This window comes from Xyrauchen texanus, chromosome 4 (assembly GCF_025860055.1).
Source record: "Xyrauchen texanus isolate HMW12.3.18 chromosome 4, RBS_HiC_50CHRs, whole genome shotgun sequence".
Taxonomy (NCBI): Eukaryota; Metazoa; Chordata; class Actinopteri; order Cypriniformes; family Catostomidae; genus Xyrauchen; species Xyrauchen texanus.
Window position 1 is genome coordinate 51743863 of NC_068279.1, and position 19594 is coordinate 51763456.

General features: G+C 38.2%; 1 protein-coding gene across 1 annotated transcript in view; it reads right to left on the minus strand.

The window, feature by feature from the left end:
* LOC127643020 (aldehyde dehydrogenase, mitochondrial-like) overlaps window positions 1-19594 on the minus strand; it is a 97538-nt gene that overhangs the window by 18402 nt on the left and 59542 nt on the right. The window contains exons 8-15 of the mRNA XM_052125546.1: window positions 18759-18770; window positions 18115-18129; window positions 11218-11346; window positions 4809-4922; window positions 4612-4714; window positions 4289-4473; window positions 2248-2412; window positions 472-629 (exon numbers count right to left, since the gene is read on the minus strand). Coding sequence (XP_051981506.1) covers window positions 472-629; window positions 2248-2412; window positions 4289-4473; window positions 4612-4714; window positions 4809-4922; window positions 11218-11346; window positions 18115-18129; window positions 18759-18770 — 881 coding nt within the window. The remainder of the gene's footprint in view (window positions 1-471; window positions 630-2247; window positions 2413-4288; window positions 4474-4611; window positions 4715-4808; window positions 4923-11217; window positions 11347-18114; window positions 18130-18758; window positions 18771-19594) is intronic.

A 19594-nucleotide genomic window follows, 5' to 3' on the forward strand; every position in this document is an offset into this window, starting at 1 on the left:
TTAGTGTCTCCAAAGCTTGAGGATTTTCAATTCTTTGACTTATTGTCTTCCAAGAACAGTTCAGAATCAGGGTGTATTTAATCTCAAAATTGAAACATATACAAAAAGTATTAAAACTAGCAAAGTGTGTAGAGCTGGCCGTTCACATGTCCGAACCTCGCATGGCGTCACGTGACTCGGTTCAACTAAATATTAATATAATAATATTAATTTTACTTTTTAATTTTCTTTAAATATCTACTCAGATATACACAATCTTGGCTTTAAAATGTACTGTAAGTGCAAAGAAGTTTACAATATAACTATTCATTGGAAAAACGTGAGTACATACCATTTGTAATCAAGAAAAATATAACTTTGAAGGGGTCTGAATATATTTGTGAGGCACACACAATATAAAACAGTATTTAATAGTTATTACATTTCTTACCATCACCCTTAAAATGATAAAAAAATCAATTACATGCTTACCAGACAGTGCCAGCACGCAGGCCACTAGAGATATAATGGGCCTTGTCAATGTCTTTGGTGAAAACAGCAGCTGCAAGCCCATATTTGCTATTATTGGCTCTCTCAAGAACCTCCTCTAAAGACTTAAACTTCAGGATTTGCATCACTGGCCCAAAAATCTAACAACAAAAGAAAAGGGGTAGGATATTATATAATTGTCCTGAATATTACAGCCACAAAAACTGTAATATCTTAAAAATTATTAACAGTTCTAATTATGTCATATTTAAAGTTTAAAGAGTCAGTACCTTTCTAAAACTAATTTAAGAGAGAAAACGCAAACACCACTGAAGACAAAACAGAAAAACAAACGAAACAGTAATACAGAAATGAATACAGCAACACAGCCAATCTATATAAGACATACACCTTTTCTGTATAAATAGGAATTCATGTGCTGTCTATGTACAAAATGCAGAAATTGCACCATATTATGGAATTTGTGTTCCATATGGCAAAAATTTCACAATTGTGTCCAGGAATCAATCCATCCATCTTCAACCGCTTATCCGAAGTCGGGTCGCGGGGGCAGCTGCTCCAGCAGGGGGCCCCAAACTTCCCTATCCCGAGCCACATTAACCAACTCTGACTGGGGGACCCCGAGGCATTCCCAGGCCAGTGTGGAGATGTAATCTCTCCACCTAGTCCTGGGTCTTCCCCGAGGCCTCCTCCCAGCTGGACGTGCCTGAAACACCTCCCTAGGGAGGCGGCCAGGGGGCATCCTTACCAGATGCCCAAACCACCTCAACTGACTCCTTTCAACGCAAAGGAGCAGCGGCTCTACTCCGAGCTCCTCATGGATGACTGAGCTCCTCACCCTATTTCTAAGGGAGAAGCCCGCCACCCTTCTGAGGAAGCCCATTTCGGCCGCTTGTACTCATGACCTAGTTCTTTCGGTCATGACCCAACCTTCATGACCATAGGTGAGGGTAGGAACAAAAACTGACCGGTAGATCGAGAGCTTTGCCTTTCGGCTCAGCTCTCTTTTCGTGACAACGGTGCGATAGAGCGAGTGCAATACCGCCCCCGCTGCCCCGATTCTCCGGCCAACCTCCCGCTCCATTGTCCCCTCACTCGTGAACAAGACCCCGAGGTACTTGAACTCCTTCACTTGGGGCAAAACCTCATTCCCTTCCTGGAGTACGCACTCCATCGGTTTCCTGCTGAGAACCATGGCCTCAGATTTAGAGTAATATATACGAAGGGTGTCCAGGAATAAACTTTTAAAATAATATATATATATATATATATATATATATATATATATATGTATGAATAATTTATGAAAAGTTAAGGGTGTCAGGATAAAAGGGATAAAACTTATTAAATAATAAAAATTACTAAATAATGTTTGGACTCTTCCTCCCCCAAGCCTAGGGTCAGTTTCTTCCAGTACCTGTGGCTGAACCTCCTCTCAAATTATTCAAAATTAATGCAACAACTAAAGGAAAAAATTTAACTACTAATTTGGATAACTCGTACACATATAATGTAAAAAGAAAAATGTATTTTTATTTTGTGCGCTGCGGAGGTAGCACAGGCAAGTTTTAATTACTTCACAAATGAAAGAATGAAAATTTAAGTTGCATCCAAAATGCACATGAAAAAGGAAAAAAAGAATGCATTTGTGTGTGTATAAACATACATATACAGTATATAACCACAAACATTTAGATATCCAGTATATAGCCATTTCCTAGATAATGACATAAAAGGTTTTCAACTTAATTTTTATACCTCCTCTTGAGCAATTGTCATGTCATCTTGAACATCCCCAAAGACAGTAGGTTGGATAAAGTAACCACGTTCAGCTGCCATCCCACCACCGCACATGAGCTTAGCACCCTCTCTCTTTCCACTGCTGATGTAGCCAAGAATCTTGTGGAACTGTTCTTCATCAACCTTTAGTCAAGTGGGCAGAAAAAAAATTATGGAGGTAATATCAGCTTGATGTGTTGATGGTGGGATTCAAACATTTGTTACATATCTATTCTAAGCTACTGCTTTCTTAACACAGCAACCAACAATATACTGTGCAAATCATGTTACTTGTAATTACCAGGATAGGAAGGTGACTTTTTCAAATGTTTATTTAATATTAATTTAATTTATGACAGTTTCAATAAGTAAGGTGACAAATAGCACCAGGGCATATCACGTCTCATTAAAAAAAAATTTAATGTGTGCCGCCATGGCCATAAGTATTGGCAGTGACATAAATTTAGCTGCTTAAGTATTTGTAGATTATTTTTTCACATGTTTCTATGGTATACTGGAAAACAGTGAAAAGCATTTAATAAGTTTTAAAGGGTTTTATTGGCAAAAACATTCAATATATGCAAAGTGTCAATATTTACAGTGTTGACCCTTGTTCTTCATTACCTCTGCAATTCGCTCTGGCATGCTGGATATCAGCTTCTGGGCCAAATCATGACTGATGGCAATCCATTCTTGTCTTATTAGTGCTCGGAGTTGATCACAATTTGTGGCCTCCTGCTTGTCCTCTTTGAGGATTGACCACAGGTTCTCTATGGGATTCAGATCCGGGGAGTTGCCTGGCCATGGATCCAAAATGTCAATGTAATGATCTCCGAGCCACTTCATTATCACTCTTGCCTTGTGACATGGTGATCCATCATGCTGGAAAATGCACGGATCATCACCAAATTGCTCCTGAATCGTTGGGAGAAGTTGCTCTTGCAGGACATTTTGATACCATTCTTTATTCATGGTAGCCACACATCGATGGTCTCAGGATGCTTCACTGTTGGCATGACACAGGACTCATGGTAGCATTCACCTTTTCTTCTCCGGACTATTGATTTTCCAGATGTCCCAAAAAGTCGGAAGGGGGCTTCAGAGAAAATAACTTTGTACCAGCCTTCTGATGTACAAGCCTTGTACTTGCTGCAGAATTTCCTTTATATTTTTCTTGGAGAGAAGTGGCTTCTTTGCTGCCCTTCTTGAAACCAGGCCATTGTCCAAAAGTCTTCGCCTCACTGTGCGTGCGGATGCACTCACACCAACCTGCTGCCAATATTGAGCAAGCTCTGCACTGGTGGTGACACGATTCCATTGCTGACTCCTCAGGAGGAGATGGTCCTGGAGCTTGCTGGACACTCTGGGATGTCCTGAAGCCTTTTTCACTGCAGCTGAACCTCTCTCCTTGAAGTTCTTGATGATTCGGTAAATGGTTCTTTCAGGTGCAATATTCATTGCAGCAATTTCCTTGCACGTGAGGCCATTTTGATGCAAATCGACGATTTCATCGTATTTCTTTAGAGGTAACCATTGCTAACAAGAACACAATGATTGGAAGCACTTCCCTCCTTTTATAGCCATCAGTCTGCTCATTATTATCCAAAAAGAATGACAGTGATTTCACCTGACTAGTACTCGTTCACACTTTCCCAGGTGTTTCTGATATGATTAGTGACCGAAAAACAGTGAAATTTGGGTTTTTGTGATAAAGTAGATTTTCTTTGGCCAATGAAGCTTTTTGCAATTATTTAAAATGCATCTGATCACTCTGCACAATAATCTAGAAACAATGTGGATCAACACCACAACAACTGAAGCAGAAAACTTTGCTAAACACAACATTTATGACACTGCCAATACTTTTGGCCACGGCTGTATATATATATATATATATATATATATATATATATATATTCACATATTTTTATAATTTTGTGTAAATATAATATTTCAATGCATGTTTTAAATGTAAGATTCTTTTGCATAAAGCTTTTACAGGTGCGTGACCGAGTAATACCTGGGGTCCCTGCTCTGTTTTCAAGTCAAAGGGATCTCCCACAACTCTCTTCTTGGCTCTCTCCACACTTCGTTCTACAAACTCATCGTAGACACTCTCCTGTACATAGGTACGAGATCCTGCACAACAGCACTGGCCCTGGTTGAAAAAGAGGGCTAAATGGGACTGCTCCACAGCCTCTTCCACTGCCAATGCAAATAACTTTTTTAGTGAACGTCTTCCTCATAAACTTCTCAGCATCTCTATCATGGAAATATGGTATATTTATATTTACAATTATTTATGAACATGCTGTAAGGATCAGAATAAAAAGGTGAACTCACTATTTGCATCTGATAAAATGATGTTTGGACTCTTGCCACCCAACTCCAGGGTAACGTTCTTCAGATTACTGGTACCTGAGGCTTGCTGGATGAGGTGACCTACCTACAGAATGATAATACGCTACTCCAGTTTACAAACAAAACAATGATACATTACAAATATGATATGCAATTCCAATTACTGAAAACCCTCTTACGCCAGTGGAGCCAGTAAATGCTACTTTGTCTACATCCATGTGAGAGGCAATGGCTGCCCCTGCTGTGGGACCCATTCCCGGTATAATGTTGACAACACCAGCTGGGAAACCCACCTAAAACAAATTGTGGAAACTGATAAAACAAACAAACAAACAAACAAAAAACTAATAAAAGCTCATCTATTTTACATGGAGTTGGGCTACATCATCGGGGCCATCATGTTGAAAGCACATGACCAGCCAAATATTACTCGCTTTATCCCAGTAACCATGGGCGGCGCAAGGGGTAGCTTAAGCCCTGAATGTTTTCAGTAAAGCCCCGAATCTTGTACTGATGTCAAAAGCACTGGTGCTTCAGTATCAAGATGACACTAAATATATATATATATATATATATATATTTTTTTTTAATATTAAGTAATAAATATAAATTAAAGATTTCAGTCTTTCTACACAGTATCGATAATACCAAGTACCGACTCAATTCAGTACCCACCCACTGTCTTGTGGGACGGCTGCTTTCCAGCAGTGGCGAGAATGTGCACGCATGAAGAGCACTCGCGTTCGCGGCTGTGTCAATAGAACTATTCAGCCCTGACATCAATATTGTATGCAAACCTGGAAAGCTAATTCACCATGGGTTCCTCAGGAATTTCCTATGTGCTTTTATAATGGGATTTTTTGCTGCAATACGTTGATCGATCACTTTCATGTAGACGAAATTCTCGGAGTTGGTTACAAGAATCAGGGATGTCGAGAAATGGATCAATTATCTGGAGTCATCGGAGAGGGAATTAGCTGCTAATCCGCTAGTGAACAAGGCGGACTTGGAACGAGTTTTGGAAAAATTGGAAGACCTTGAGAATCATAGCCGGCGAAACAACATCCGAATTGTTGGAATTCCTGAGAACGAAGGAGGCAGAAATATGATGAAATTACTAGACGAGCTCTTCCCAAGCTCACAGAGTTCGTCAATCGGCTGAGAGAGACAGGCCCAATCAATTCTGGCCAAATTTCTGAGATCATCCAATAAAGACCTTGTGTTACTCAAGGTGAGGAGTAAAGGAAGGTTTCTTGGGAGAACCACAATATTTTCTTGTTCCCAGACTTTGCGAATTCGACGAGAGAAACGTGATCGATTCAAGGAATGCAAGAAATCTTACATCAACGGAAGGTTGCTTTTGCACTGATGTTCCTGGCCAAATTGAGAATATATACGAAGGATGGCCATAAAACATTAAAATGCCCACAGCAAGCATTATCCTTCATATAGTCAAAGGAGTGAGTAAGTTATTGTGTAATGCCAACTGGCATGAAGCTGGGCGCCTTCTTTGTTTATTTTTGTGCAGGTTCTGCCTAGTCGCCAGAGTATGTATTGTGGAGTAACACTCCTTTGGGACATTTGTTGTTGAATCTGCATATATGCCTCCTATTGAGTTTGTTCTGTGGAATATTTCTTGCAAAACATTGGAGTGATTAGGGCATTTTTGTTTTTTTGCTCACATGTAACAGCCAAGTGAGCCTGACTCACTGAACATTCACTTGAACTGAGCAACTTTTTTTGTTTTTGTGCTGGTTTCTCCTATTGGCGGAAGTTTGTTTTATAGTTTATATTCTGTTGTGTAATTCTGTCTCAATTCTAACCCAAATTTGTACATAAGCATGGGACTTGAGCAATCCGAACGCAAAGTTGTCACGGGGGCTCTCGTAGGCGTACTTGGACTGTTTAAATTTAGAGGGATGGACGGCGGTTGGCGCTGTCGTGCGTGGAGTTAATGCACACATTGTTTTTTTTTTTGTTTTGTTTTGAGGGAAGGTCTTTATAATTCTATTTCTGACACAATAAATTTTTTCCCAATATGTCAAAATGTCAAATGTTATTATGAGTGGATTGTCTCTTTCCACGTGGAATGTGAATGTGTTGGGGCACCCCATAAAAAAAGGAAGATAATTTATTTTCTTAAACCTAAGAAATATGATATAGTGTTGCTTCAAGAAACACATCTTTCTCTGCAGGAAGCTCAACAATTTGGGAAGATATGGGGTGGACATGTTTTCTTTAGTGCTGGCTCGAATAAGGGCAGGGGAGTCATTACATTGATAAGCAAACACATACAATTCAAATGTCTCAAACAGATTAATGATAAATTAGGAAGAGTTTTAGCAGAAATTCAGGGGAAATATTTTAAGCTAATACTTACGAACCTCACACTGATGATCAGGACTTTTTTATAGATCTTGAAGGTATTTTGCAAGCTGCTAGAGACTATAATCTATTGATGGACTCAATCCTTGATCATAGCAAAGCAAAAGTGTGCAAGCCCCCAAGAGCAACATTAACACTTCACAGAATGTGTAAAAATCTTGGTCTTACAAATATTTGCAGACTTTTGAACCCATCTGGTTGGGACTATAAATGTTTTTCCATCAGTCCATAAGATTTATTCTAGAATAGATTTTTTTTTATATATCCAAGTCCCTCATTTCTATTGTCGTCGATTGCTCAAGTGGAAACATATCAAGGCGGGTGCACACTGTACGATTTTGGCCACGATTCTGCCGTCTGAGACAAATTTCGGGAATCCTAAAGGATTTCTCTCATCGCTGGGCAAAATCGGCAATCTTATAATGTTCAGTGTGACATGCTCACAGACGGCCGATTAATAGCCTTTGCAATGATCTTCAGCCTTTGACAAAATTATTTTAGCAGAAATTAAGGGCAAAGTCTAAAAACAAGGTAATTAAGGCCTTGCCTACAGGCAAGGCTCCGGGGCCAGATGGCCTTGCCACTGAATTGTTTAGATCTTATGCTACAGAACTGGCTCCACCTTTTATAGAAGTTTATATGGAATCATTAAAGATTCCGCCAACCATGACACAAGTCCGGATCAGTCCGATTCTTAAAAAGGACAAAGATCAAAGCAAGTGTTAGAGTTACCATCCAATTTCCCTGATCCAGCAAGATATTTAAATTTTGTCAAAAATGTTGGCTAACTGATTAAGTTATGACATCTCTTATACATACAGATCAGGTGGGGTTCATTCGGGGCCATAGCTCTTTTGATAGCATTAGGCGTTTTATTGATATCATGGACATACTTGTTGCCGAAAAGGCATTTGATATGGTAGAATGGGATTATCTTTTTAAGGTTTTGGAAATATACGTGTTCGGAAATACTTTTATTGAATGGATTAAGTTACTTTATAGACAGCCGGTAGCGGTGGTACAAACAAATTGATTAATTTGATATAATTTTACTCTGGATAGGGGCACCCAGCAGGGTTGCCCTCTTTCCCCATTATTGTTCTGTTTTGCCCTGGGACCATTAGCATCTGCAATAAGAAAGGAGGAGGATTTTCCAGGGGTGATGGCAAGAGGGGTGTCCCCCATCTTTTACTTTACGCAGATGATATTTTGTTATTCATCTCTGACCCCACTAGATCTAATTTTAAGAGTTAATTTTGACCCTTTAATAAAAAGGTTTTTGAATGATGAGAGTAGGTTGGATTCATTACATTTATCTATGATTGGGAAGGTTAATGTTGTTAAAATGAATTAGAAAAATTAATAGTTGCCAAAACTCAACTACCTGCTACAGCCTCTCCCTGTAGATGTCCCCCTCTTTATTTAAATGTTGCCTCAAGTATATGGCTGAACCCTACATTTTTAATAAGTTCCCTTTCTGTTGGTACGAGCAGATTTGGAGGGGGATTACTACACTCAATGACCTATATGAGAGTGGAGTGCTGAGATCTTTTGAAAAATTGGTTCAACATTTTAAGATTCCTAGATCTCATTTCTTTAGGTATTTACAGCTGTGCCACCTGCTCTGTACTATTTTTGGAGTAGAATACTCCTACCTAAAGCAGCAGGTACTGGTGATTACTGCTTTTGAAAAAGGTCATGAGGCATCAGTGTATTACTCCCTATTAATTCAGAGTCTGGGGGACAGAGCTTTGTCTTCTCTCAAGAGAGAAAGATTTATAGAAGTCTATATCAAGAGATGCAATGATCAGTCTGATGCTATTTAAGATTTTGCATCGATTCTACTGGACCCCACTAGATTGTATAGGTTGGGTCTTAAAGACACACCCACCTGCTGGTGGTGCCAATCAGAACATGGAGACACAGCACATGTTTTTTTGGGGATGTGTTAAGATTCAGAAATTTTGGTTGAGGGTTCAGGGATATATGTGTGAGGTATTGGACACTCAATTTTCTTTTTGCCCCAGACTCTGTATCCTGGGTGATGGGACGGCTGTTAATATTGCAGACAGATATTTAAAAAGCTGGGTCCTAAAAAGTCTGAAGTCATGATTGGCAGAAGGGTCAACCTCAGGAGATGGAAGTCATCTGCACCCTCGTTTAGGGAGTGGGCGAAGTGGCTGCGTTTGAGATGTTTTTTTTTAAAAGGCTGGGGAAATGGGATTTGTTTGTTAGGAAATTGCTTTTTTGGAAGGTTTCAGGGAGGGTCTGTGGAGAGGGATTTGTAGTTTAGTTGGTTATGTGTATTATTGATGTTTTTGAATGTATCTCTTTTTTTATTTATTTATTTTATAGTTTAATAGAAATTATTTTGATTCCTCATAAATACCTTTTTTAGCCTATTTACAGCTTGTTACCTTCTGAACTAACTTAAAACACTTGTCAATTGTACACAATGTACATCGAACTATGGAAATCCGAAAGGGACAAAAATAAAGTTTAATTCACGTTTAAAGGAACATAGTGTTAAAAAAGGAAGAAACTATAATAAAATTATCAGCAGGTATATAGGAAAAAAATACTAAAATGAATAAACAAACAACGTTCCACACATTGCTGCTGCTTGCCAATATACAATTTAATTAGTACAACGTTTCGATCATTTGACCTTCGTCAGGTATTTAAAGGTAAACTTCACCCAAAAATGAAAATTCTCTCATCATTTATTAACCTTCATACCATCCCAAATGTGTATAACTTTTTCTTCTGCAGAACACAAATTGAGAATTTTAGAAGAATATTTCAAAGGTGCGAGGAATTTTATTGGAATTTACATGGGAATTTAAAATATAAAGAGGCCAATCAAATGTAGTTACAAACAGTCATGGCCAATGACAATCAGAAAAAGAGTAGCAATCTTTATACCAGGGACTAAAAACGTAATTATTTTTCATTTCGGTTTGTTCTAAACAGAAAGTGTATTTTTAAAAAACCTTAATACAACAATTCATCATCCATATCACGCAAAAAACATTGAAACTTAGTATACATTTACAAATACATTTGTTTAGAAAACATATCAAAATTGACTTTGCACTGCAAACTATAGTATAAATTTGAAGATGAAATTTAGATGTGTTTTGTATACAAATTTATTATCACAGCAGAAAATTAAAAGGAAGTTCATCATTAAGACCAATTGGGGAAAGCGTTTTAGAGAGTGTACTATAAAGACCTCTCGTCTCTGTAATATAAGGTCTGTCACAACCTCTAGGTGGCACCTTTACCTTTTCAATGCCAAGGAATCGTAAAGTGGAAACATCATGGATAAAATTATTAAAATTAACTGCAACTGGATAATTCATATATTTTTGTCTAATGGAACTTTTATATTCACTATTGCGTTACGTTTTCTAGATGTTTTTCCACACATACCCTTGATCAAAAGGGCAAAGAATCAAGCAACCCACATGTACATGTGATGACACCAGAGATAGAAAACCATTTGTAATTACTTTTGATTGTCCACTCTACATTTTAAATTTGCAGGTGATGCACTCTTGGCTTTTAAATATCTGAAGAAGGTTGCATGAACGAAACGTTATACAAAATAAATTTGATATTCGCAAGCAGCAGCAAAGAACATGGTGTTAAAAACATGAAACTTTTGATCTTTAAACATATCAGAAGCGGAGAAAAAAGTAAGTGGGGCCTTTTAGTTTTGGATTCAGTTATAGTTAAAGATTTACATTATAAAAGACACCCCACAGATGTAACTTTTAAACTTTTTTTTTTATAAAGTGTATTATATTTTGATATTTCATGAAAGGATGGCCTCATCCGTTTCCAAAGAGGTCTGGGCTAAGCCCCAAATAGCCACTGACCCTTGAAGCAATTAACCCATATAAAAGCCATAACAGTAACCAGTGGCAGTGCCCTAAGTGAGATCAGACATCAGCTGCCCCCTTTTCACTCCACAAAATAAATAAAAAACACAAAGCACCTAACAAAAAAAGTAGCTAACTACTATGAAGTTTTTAAAGGAAGACTATGTTTTTAACAATATAACTTCAAATTATAGGCCTATTATTTAATTTGACATTTAATCTACTGTAAAAATGTACATTATCCATTTTTACACATTTACAACACTTATCCCCAAATATTTGTATTATTAAGTGCAAATATTATCATTCCAGTCACCTCCTTGATCAGGCTGGCAACATAGAGGGCAGTGAGAGGTGTCTGCTCTGCCACCTTCATCACCACTGTGTTTCCTGTAGCCAGGGCAGGGCCTAGCTTCCAAGACTGCATCACCAAAGGGAAGTTCCACTGGATGATGAAAGCAAAAAAGCAAGAGAAAATTACATAAGAGAGAAAGATTGCATTAGTCAATACAGTGAACCACACTTATTGGCATACATGTCAACGATCAGAGTGAAGAGAGACATAGCCAGCTGTTTTATTTTATTATACACTACCGGTCAAAAGTTTTGAAACGCTTGACTGAAATGTTTCTCATGATCTTAAAAATCTTTTGATCTGAGGGTGTATACTTAAATGTTTGAAATTAGTTTTATAGACAAAAATATTTTTTAAATTGATGACTTGGACAAAATAATAATAAAAAAGCAGCCAATAAGTGCCCAACATAGATAGGAACTCCTTTAATACAGTTTAAAAAGGATCCCAGGGTGATCCCTTAAGAAGTTGGTTGAGAAAATGTCAAGAGTACATGTCTGTAAATTCTAGGCAAAGGGTGACTACTTTGAAGATGCTAAAATATAACAGTTTTGATTTTTTTTTGGATTTTGTTTAGTCACAACATAATTCCCATAGTTCCATTTATGTTATTCCATAGTTTTGATGACTTTACTATTATTCTAAAATGTGAAAAAAATTTTTTTATAATAAAGCATGAGTGTTTCAAACCTTTGACCGGTGTAATTTTTTTTGCTGCTTTGCCCTCCTATTTTGCTCTCTCTTCAATTCATTAGTAGTAGGCCATTTCTGCTCTCTTACATGTAGGGACAGTGTGCACACCCTGACAACTGGTCAGCCAGACAGCAGACATGCTTAAAATTTCAGTCTCAGAGGAGCGCACACTTGAAATACAAAAAAATAAAACAGTGCACTCATATTGGCTGCTGAGATTTTAATGGTGGTTGGTGGCTATATTAAGCATCTTTAAATATATGACTTCACATTAACTTCCCCAAACAAATAGATGCGTGGTTTTGAGGACTTTTCCTTAATAACAACACTCTGTATGGCCTCACTTCGAATGTCCTTGTTCCCCAAGTTTACATTGATACTAATTTTAGTTTAGACACTGCACAAAAAAATTATAGCTCAAGTCAATATGGGTAACGTCATGTTGTGATGAACCATCATTTGGGTGGAGGGCGGGTCATGATTCTACACACCCGGCCCCTTATCAGGCTAATCAAGCCTCCGAGAGGGATAAAGGCCGACTGCGGAGGATGGTACGGAAGAGAGAGATCGTTTACGGACATGTCCGTCATGTGTGTGTTTGTCTTTTAAGTTACTCATTAAAATATTATTTACATTGCCAAGACGGTTCTCGCCACCTCCTTTCAATTGAACTGTTTTACAAGGGTATATAAAGAACTTATGTGGCACTGATTAGCATTCAATTTTACTCCTGTAGAGTAAGTGGCAAAACACACCGTTCAGCTGGTCTGCCCTCCACCCATCACGGATGAGAACTACTTGACAAGTTTACAAAATAATCATGGAACCACAATACTAAAGTCAGCAAGTTTCCTAGCAAGCCAAACCAAAAAAATAAAACTGATTTCTGTACAAGCTTTAGCCACGATGATGAGTTTGTTGTTAATTTGCTCTCATACTAAGGTGCTTTGATATAAAGACATATATAAAGAGTATACTGTAAGTCACAGATATTGTAATTAAATATTTTTAAGAAAAAACAACACTTAAGATCCATGAAGTTGTTTATTAAAAAGTGATAGAAAGGCAAATATGCTGAACTATATATATTATATATATATATATACAGTATATAAACTCAGCAAAAAAAGAAATGTCATAATTTTCAACTGCTTTTATTTTCAGCAAACTTAACATGTGTAAATATTTGCATGAACATAAAAAGATTCAATAACTAAAACGTAAACTGAACAAGTTTCACAGACATGTGACTAACAGAAATGTAATAATGTGTCCCTGAACAAAGGGGGGTTTACAAAAGTAACAGTCAGTATGGCCACCAGCTGCATTAAGTTCTGCAGTGCATTTCCTCCTCATGGACCACCAGATTTGCCAGTTCTTACTGTGAGATGTTAGCCCACTCTTCCACCAAGGCACTTGCAAGTTCCTGGACATTTCTAGGGGGAATGGCCCTAGCCCTCACCCTCCAATCCAACATGTCCCAGACATGTCTTGTAAAAAGTTGTTTCTTATGAACTGTCTTAATGATGTGCAATTTGATGGGTGTGGCTTTTTATTGGCCTACTTTTTGTTTAATAAGTACAATTGAAAATTGGTGTTCCCTGATTAGTGGATGAGATTGTCCTGCCATTTCATTTGCTACTGTAGATGTTACTCTTATGTATTTAAATAATTGGTTTGTATCTGCTCTATCTTAACTTTGTAAACTCTGATGAAGGCTTGTGTGCCAAAACGCATCAGTTTTTTCAAGAAATTTCACCTTTCAACAAGTGTTGCTGGATTTGTCCTCTTCAATTGTGCTTCCTCTCCATGCACCTTTTCGGAAGGTGACGTTCACCAGACTGATTACCCAACCAACACTGAAAATACTGTAACTACTGTACACTGTACTAAGAGTCCAATCAGGACTATAAAAAGTGTTTGGTCTTTTGAAATAGTGACAGTAGGCATTAATAAAATATCTTCTTTTGTTTAATTCAGCATTATAAATAACTGAGGCCTGTGGGACATTGTTCATGTTTTTCACCATAATTACTAAAAACTGGTTTCCAAACTTCTAGTCTAATTGACAGATTCATCCAAATCTGACAAGTGCCCTTAAATTGATAGTTCAGCCATAATTAATATTCTGTCATAATTTCGCTGACCTCATGTCACTTCAAAACCGTGTGACATTTTGTGGAACCTGAAAGATGTTAGATAGAATGTTACAGGCTGACAGTCTCAGTCAACATTCCTTTTTTAAATATGGAGGGAAAAAAACATGCAGTAAAGTAAATGATGACTATGGCTATCTCCTTGTTTATGTCCAACTCATGCCACCAAAACAGAGCCAACCCGCATCTCAGAATAGCATTCTGATATGCTATTCTACTCATCACAATTGTACACAGCAGTTATCAGAGTTATCGTAGACTTTGTCAGTTCGAACCAATCTGGCCATTCTCTGTTGACCTCTCTCATCAATGAGGCATTTCTGTCAAAAGAACTGCCAATCACTGGATGTTTTTTGTTTTTGGCACCATTTGGAGTAAATTCTAGAGACTGTTGTGCGTGAAAATCCCAGGAGATCAGCGGTTACAGAAATACTCAAACCAGCCTATCTAACGAACTATGTCTAGGGTTGCAAGGGTATGCCTTGTTCAGTTTAAGATTGTTTCTATTGGACTCCCTCTAGATTGTTTAGGCTTGGTTTAAAAGACAAACCTACCTGCTGGCGAAGTCAGTTGGAGGATGGAGAAATAACCCATGCTCCGTAGTTCTGTGCTAAAATTCAAGAATTCTGGTTAAAGGGAGTTACGTGACGCCATACAAGGAGCGGATATGTAAACAAAAAGCTCTGTGCACTTTGCTAGTTTTTATGATTTTTGTGTTATAATCCGGTGAGATTCGATACACCGGGCTCTGGAGATATTAAAAGACACTACGTGCTCAAGCTGAAACCTCAGACATGCCTGCAGACCAGGGACATGGTTTGGACGGTGTGGCGGAAGAAATCCAGCGTCGACTGGAATTTAGGGAATTTAACCACTCTATATCCAAGCCAAGAGCTGTACGTACCCTTGGCTGGGTGCCATTTTTGTTTCTTTTTGTGCTGGTTCCGGCTAGTGGCTGGAGTTTGTTTTGTGGAACAACACTTTTGAACTAAAAATTTTGCATTGGCGGAAGATCGCTTTTACACTGATGTTCCTGGCCAGATTGAGAATGGATACTAAGAATGGCTGTAAAATATCTACATGCCCTCAACAAGCGATGTCTTTTATAAAGTTGATGGACTAAGAAAGTCATGGTGTTTTTTTATGTGGCCTGCGAGAGAACTCGCTCAATACACTCTTGACTGTCCGAGGAACTGGGACGCCTGTATTGTTTATTTTTGTGCTAGTTCCGCCAAGTGGCTGGAATTCGTTTTGTGGAATAACACTCCTCCTCCTTGTGGAAACAAACTCCAGCCACATATATATATATATATATATATATATATATATATATATATATATATATATATATATAGTGCTGGTTCCGCTTGAGTTTGGAGCTTGTTTTGTGGAGGAACACATCTGTGTTTATTCTGCCTATTGGCTGGGGTTTGTTTTACAAAGTATTTTCTGTTATATAATAGCACCGAACATGGGCAATCCAACAACATCCTGTGAGTTTAGAGGGATGAACGCCAGTTGGTGCTGTTGTGCACGGGGTTAATATGCCAATTTTTCATTTTTCTGTTTGTTTGGTTCAGGGGGAAGTTCTGGGTTTGACTGTTGCACTAATGTTGCAATGTGGTCTTTATAGTTTGTTGTTGACACACAATCTATTTTTCCTTATAAGTGAAAATGTCAAATGTTTATATGAGTGGATTGTCTCTCTCCACATGGAATGTAAATGGGTTGGGGCACCCCATAAAAAGAAGGAAGATAATTTGTTTTCTTAAGCATAAGAAATATGAAATAGTGTTTCTTCAAGAAACTCATTTGGAAAGATATGGGGTGGGAATATTTTCTTTAGTGCTGGCTCAAGTAAGATAAGTTACATTGATAAGTAAACCTCAACAATTCAAATCTCTCAAACAGATTAAAGATAAATTAGGAAGAGTCATTATTGTTTTAGCAGAAATTCAGGGGCAAAGGTTGATTTTGGCTAATAATTACACACCTAACGGTGATGATGAGGACTTTTTTATAGATCTTCAAGGGATATTGCAAGTTGCTGGCACACCTCATGATATAATATTGGGAGGAGACTTCCCAAAAAGGAATCTTTTGATGGACTCAGTCCTTGATCATAGTGAAGCAAAAGTGTGTAAGCCCCTAGAGCAACATTGAGGATTCACAGAATGTGTAAACGTCTTGGTCTTGCATATATTTGTTGACTTTTGAACCCATCTGGTAGGGACTATACGTTCTTTCCATAAGTCCATAAGATTTATTCTAAAACGGACTTTTTTATGAGAAGTCCCTCATTTCATCTGTTGTGGATTGCTCAATTAGAAACATTTCAGTCTCAGATCACACCCTGGTGAGTTTAGAGGTGTTGCCACATATGGAGAAAAATAAATCATATAGTTGGCACTTTAATGTATCCCTTTTGCAAAATCATGAACTCCAACAAATGTTGAAGGCTGAAATCAATGTTTATATGGAGACCAACTGGTCCTCAGTATCCTCTGTGGGCATGGCTTGGGAGGCACTTAAGGCAGTTCTTAGGGGGCGGATCATACAGTATGCTTCATTCATTACAACATTAAAAGCATGAGAACTCGTGGAAATGGAAGGGAATATTAAAAGTGCTAAAGCAGTGCTAAAGCGCCGACTGTTGTCTGATGGCCTCAGAAATTGACCTGATCGATAATACTATTTTGTCACAAAAATTGGAGATTTGGTTATTCATATTTTGAGTCTGGGGACAAAGCAGGAACACTTTTGGCTAGATATATAAAGCAGAGAGTCTTTTTCTACTATTCCCTCAGTGATATCTGCTTTTGGTGAAATATTTAAATAGCCATTGATATTAATCATTAAAGGATGTAAAGCTCCAGCCATCCATGACACAAGCCCGGATCAGTCCAATTCTTAAAAAGAACAAAGATCCAAGAGTGTATGAGTTACAGTCCAATTTCCTTGATCCAGATAGACGTTAAAATTGTCAAAAATTCTGGCTAACCAATTAAGTTATAATATCTCTTTTACATATTGTGGGGTTTATTCGGGGCTGCAGCTCTTCTGATAACATAAGGCGTTTCATCAATATAATGTGGTCAGTGGCGAATGATTAGACTCTGGTCGCTGCCAAACACTTACTGCCAAAAAGGCTTTTGATATGGTAGAATGGGATTATCTTTTTAAGATTTGGGAAATATATGGGTTCGGGAATACTTTTATTGGAAGGATTAAGTAACTTTATAAACACCCTGTAGTGGCGGTACAAACAAATAGATTAAATACAGATTATTTTACTCTAGATAGGGGCACCAGTCACAGTTGCCCTCTTTCCCCATTATTGCTCTGTCTCGATCTGGAGGATGATTTTCCAAGAGTGATGGCGGGAGGTATGGCGCATAAGCTTCTGCTTCACACAGATATTTTATTATTTGTTACGGACCCCACTAGATCTTTGCCTTGCATCCACAGAATTATTAATTCCTTTTCTAAATTCTCAGAATACAAAGTCAATTGGTCTAAATCCGAAGCTTTGGCTCTGACAGCATACTACCCAGTAACAGCTTTTTAACAAGGTGCCTTCCAGTGGCCCAAACAGGGCATTAAGTATTTGGGCATTTTATTCCCAGCAAATTTGAGTGATTGAGTTAATTTTGACCCTTTAATAAAAAAGGTTTGAGTGATGCGAGTAGGTGGGCTTCATTGCATTTATCAATAATTTGGAAGGTTAATGTCATTAAAATGAACTGTATTCCAAAATTCAACTACCTGCTTCAGCCACTTCCTATAGATTTTCCCCTCTCTTATTTCAAATAATTTGAGAGCATAGCGAAGCCTTTCATTTGGAATGGTAAGTGTCCCAGATTACCTTTCAGTAAGCTACATAGGCCGATTGACAAAGGTGGGCTAGGCCAACCCAAGATTTTGCTTTATTATTATGCGTTCGGTCACAGACATTTGGCTCATTGGTCGCTTCCACCTAAAAGAGCCCCTCCCTGTCTTTGTATTGAACAGGAAGTTCTTGCCCCTATTTTGCCATTGCAAAGCCTTTCTATCAATCTAACCGGAGAAGTTAAACGTTATCTCGCATTTTCACCTGGTATGGACAAAAGTGTCCAGTGTTTTGAATTTGGATATTTATCTAAATGTTCCCGCAAGCTTATGGCTGAACCCTAAACTACGTATCAAAAAGTCCCCTTTCTGCTGGTCAGAGTGGATTGTGAGGGGGTTACTACACTCGGTGACATATATGAATGTAGTGTGTTGAGATCTCAGTTTTTAAATATCTACAGCTTGCTCTGTACTATTTTTGAGAACAAAACAAAATCTTGGGTAGGCCTAGCCCACTTTTGTCAATCGGCCTATGAAGTTTACTGAAAAGGTATTCTGGGACGCTTACCATTCCAAATGAAAGACTTCGCTATGCTATTAATGGGGGTTATGGGGGATAATGGTTGACTGTGCATGTATATTTCGCTTTGTTCTGTGTTATGTTTGAGAATCAAGCAATACAAATGTTAATCTGAAAATACTAGTAAATGTAGTGTCGTCCAAACTATTTTCATTTCTACAGAGAAATAGTATATATATACACATATATATATATATATATATATATATATATATATATATATATATATATATATATATATATACACATACACTCACCTAAAGGATTATTAGGAACACCATACTAATACTGTGTTTGACCCCTTTAGCCTTCAGAACTGCCTTAATTCTACGTGGCATTGATTCAACAAGGTGCTGAAAGCATTCTTTAGAAATGTTGGCCCATATTGATAGGATAGCATCTTGCAGTTGATGGAGATTTAAGGGATGCACATCCAGGGCACGAAGCTCCCGTTCCACCACATCCCAAAGATGCTCTATTGGGTTGAGATCTGGTGAACGTGGGGGCCATTTTAGTACAGTGAACTCATTGTCATGTTCAAGAAACCAATTTGAAATGATTCGAGCTTTGTGACATGGTGCATTATCCTGCTGGAAGTAGCCATCAGAGGATGGGTACATGGTGGCCATAAAGGGATGGACATGGTCAGAAACATTGCTCAGGTAGGCCGTGGCATTTAAACGATGCCCAATTGGCACTAAGGGGCCTAAAGTGTGCCAAGAAAACATCCCCCACACCATTACACCACCACCACCAGCCTGCACAGTGGTAACAAGGCATGATGGATCCATGTTCTCATTCTGTTTACGCCAAATTCTGACTCTACCATCTGAATGTCTCAACAGAAATCGAGACTCATCAGACCAGGCAACATTTTTCCAGTCTTCAACTGTCCAATTTTGGTGAGCTCTTGCAAATTGTAGCCTCTTTTTCCTATTTGTAGTGGAGATGAGTGGTACCCGGTGGGGTCTTCTGCTGTTGTAGCCCATCCGCCTCAAGGTTGTGCGTGTTGTGGCTTCACAAATGCTTTGCTGCATACCTCGGTTGTAACGAGTGGTTATTTCAGTCAAAGTTGCTCTTC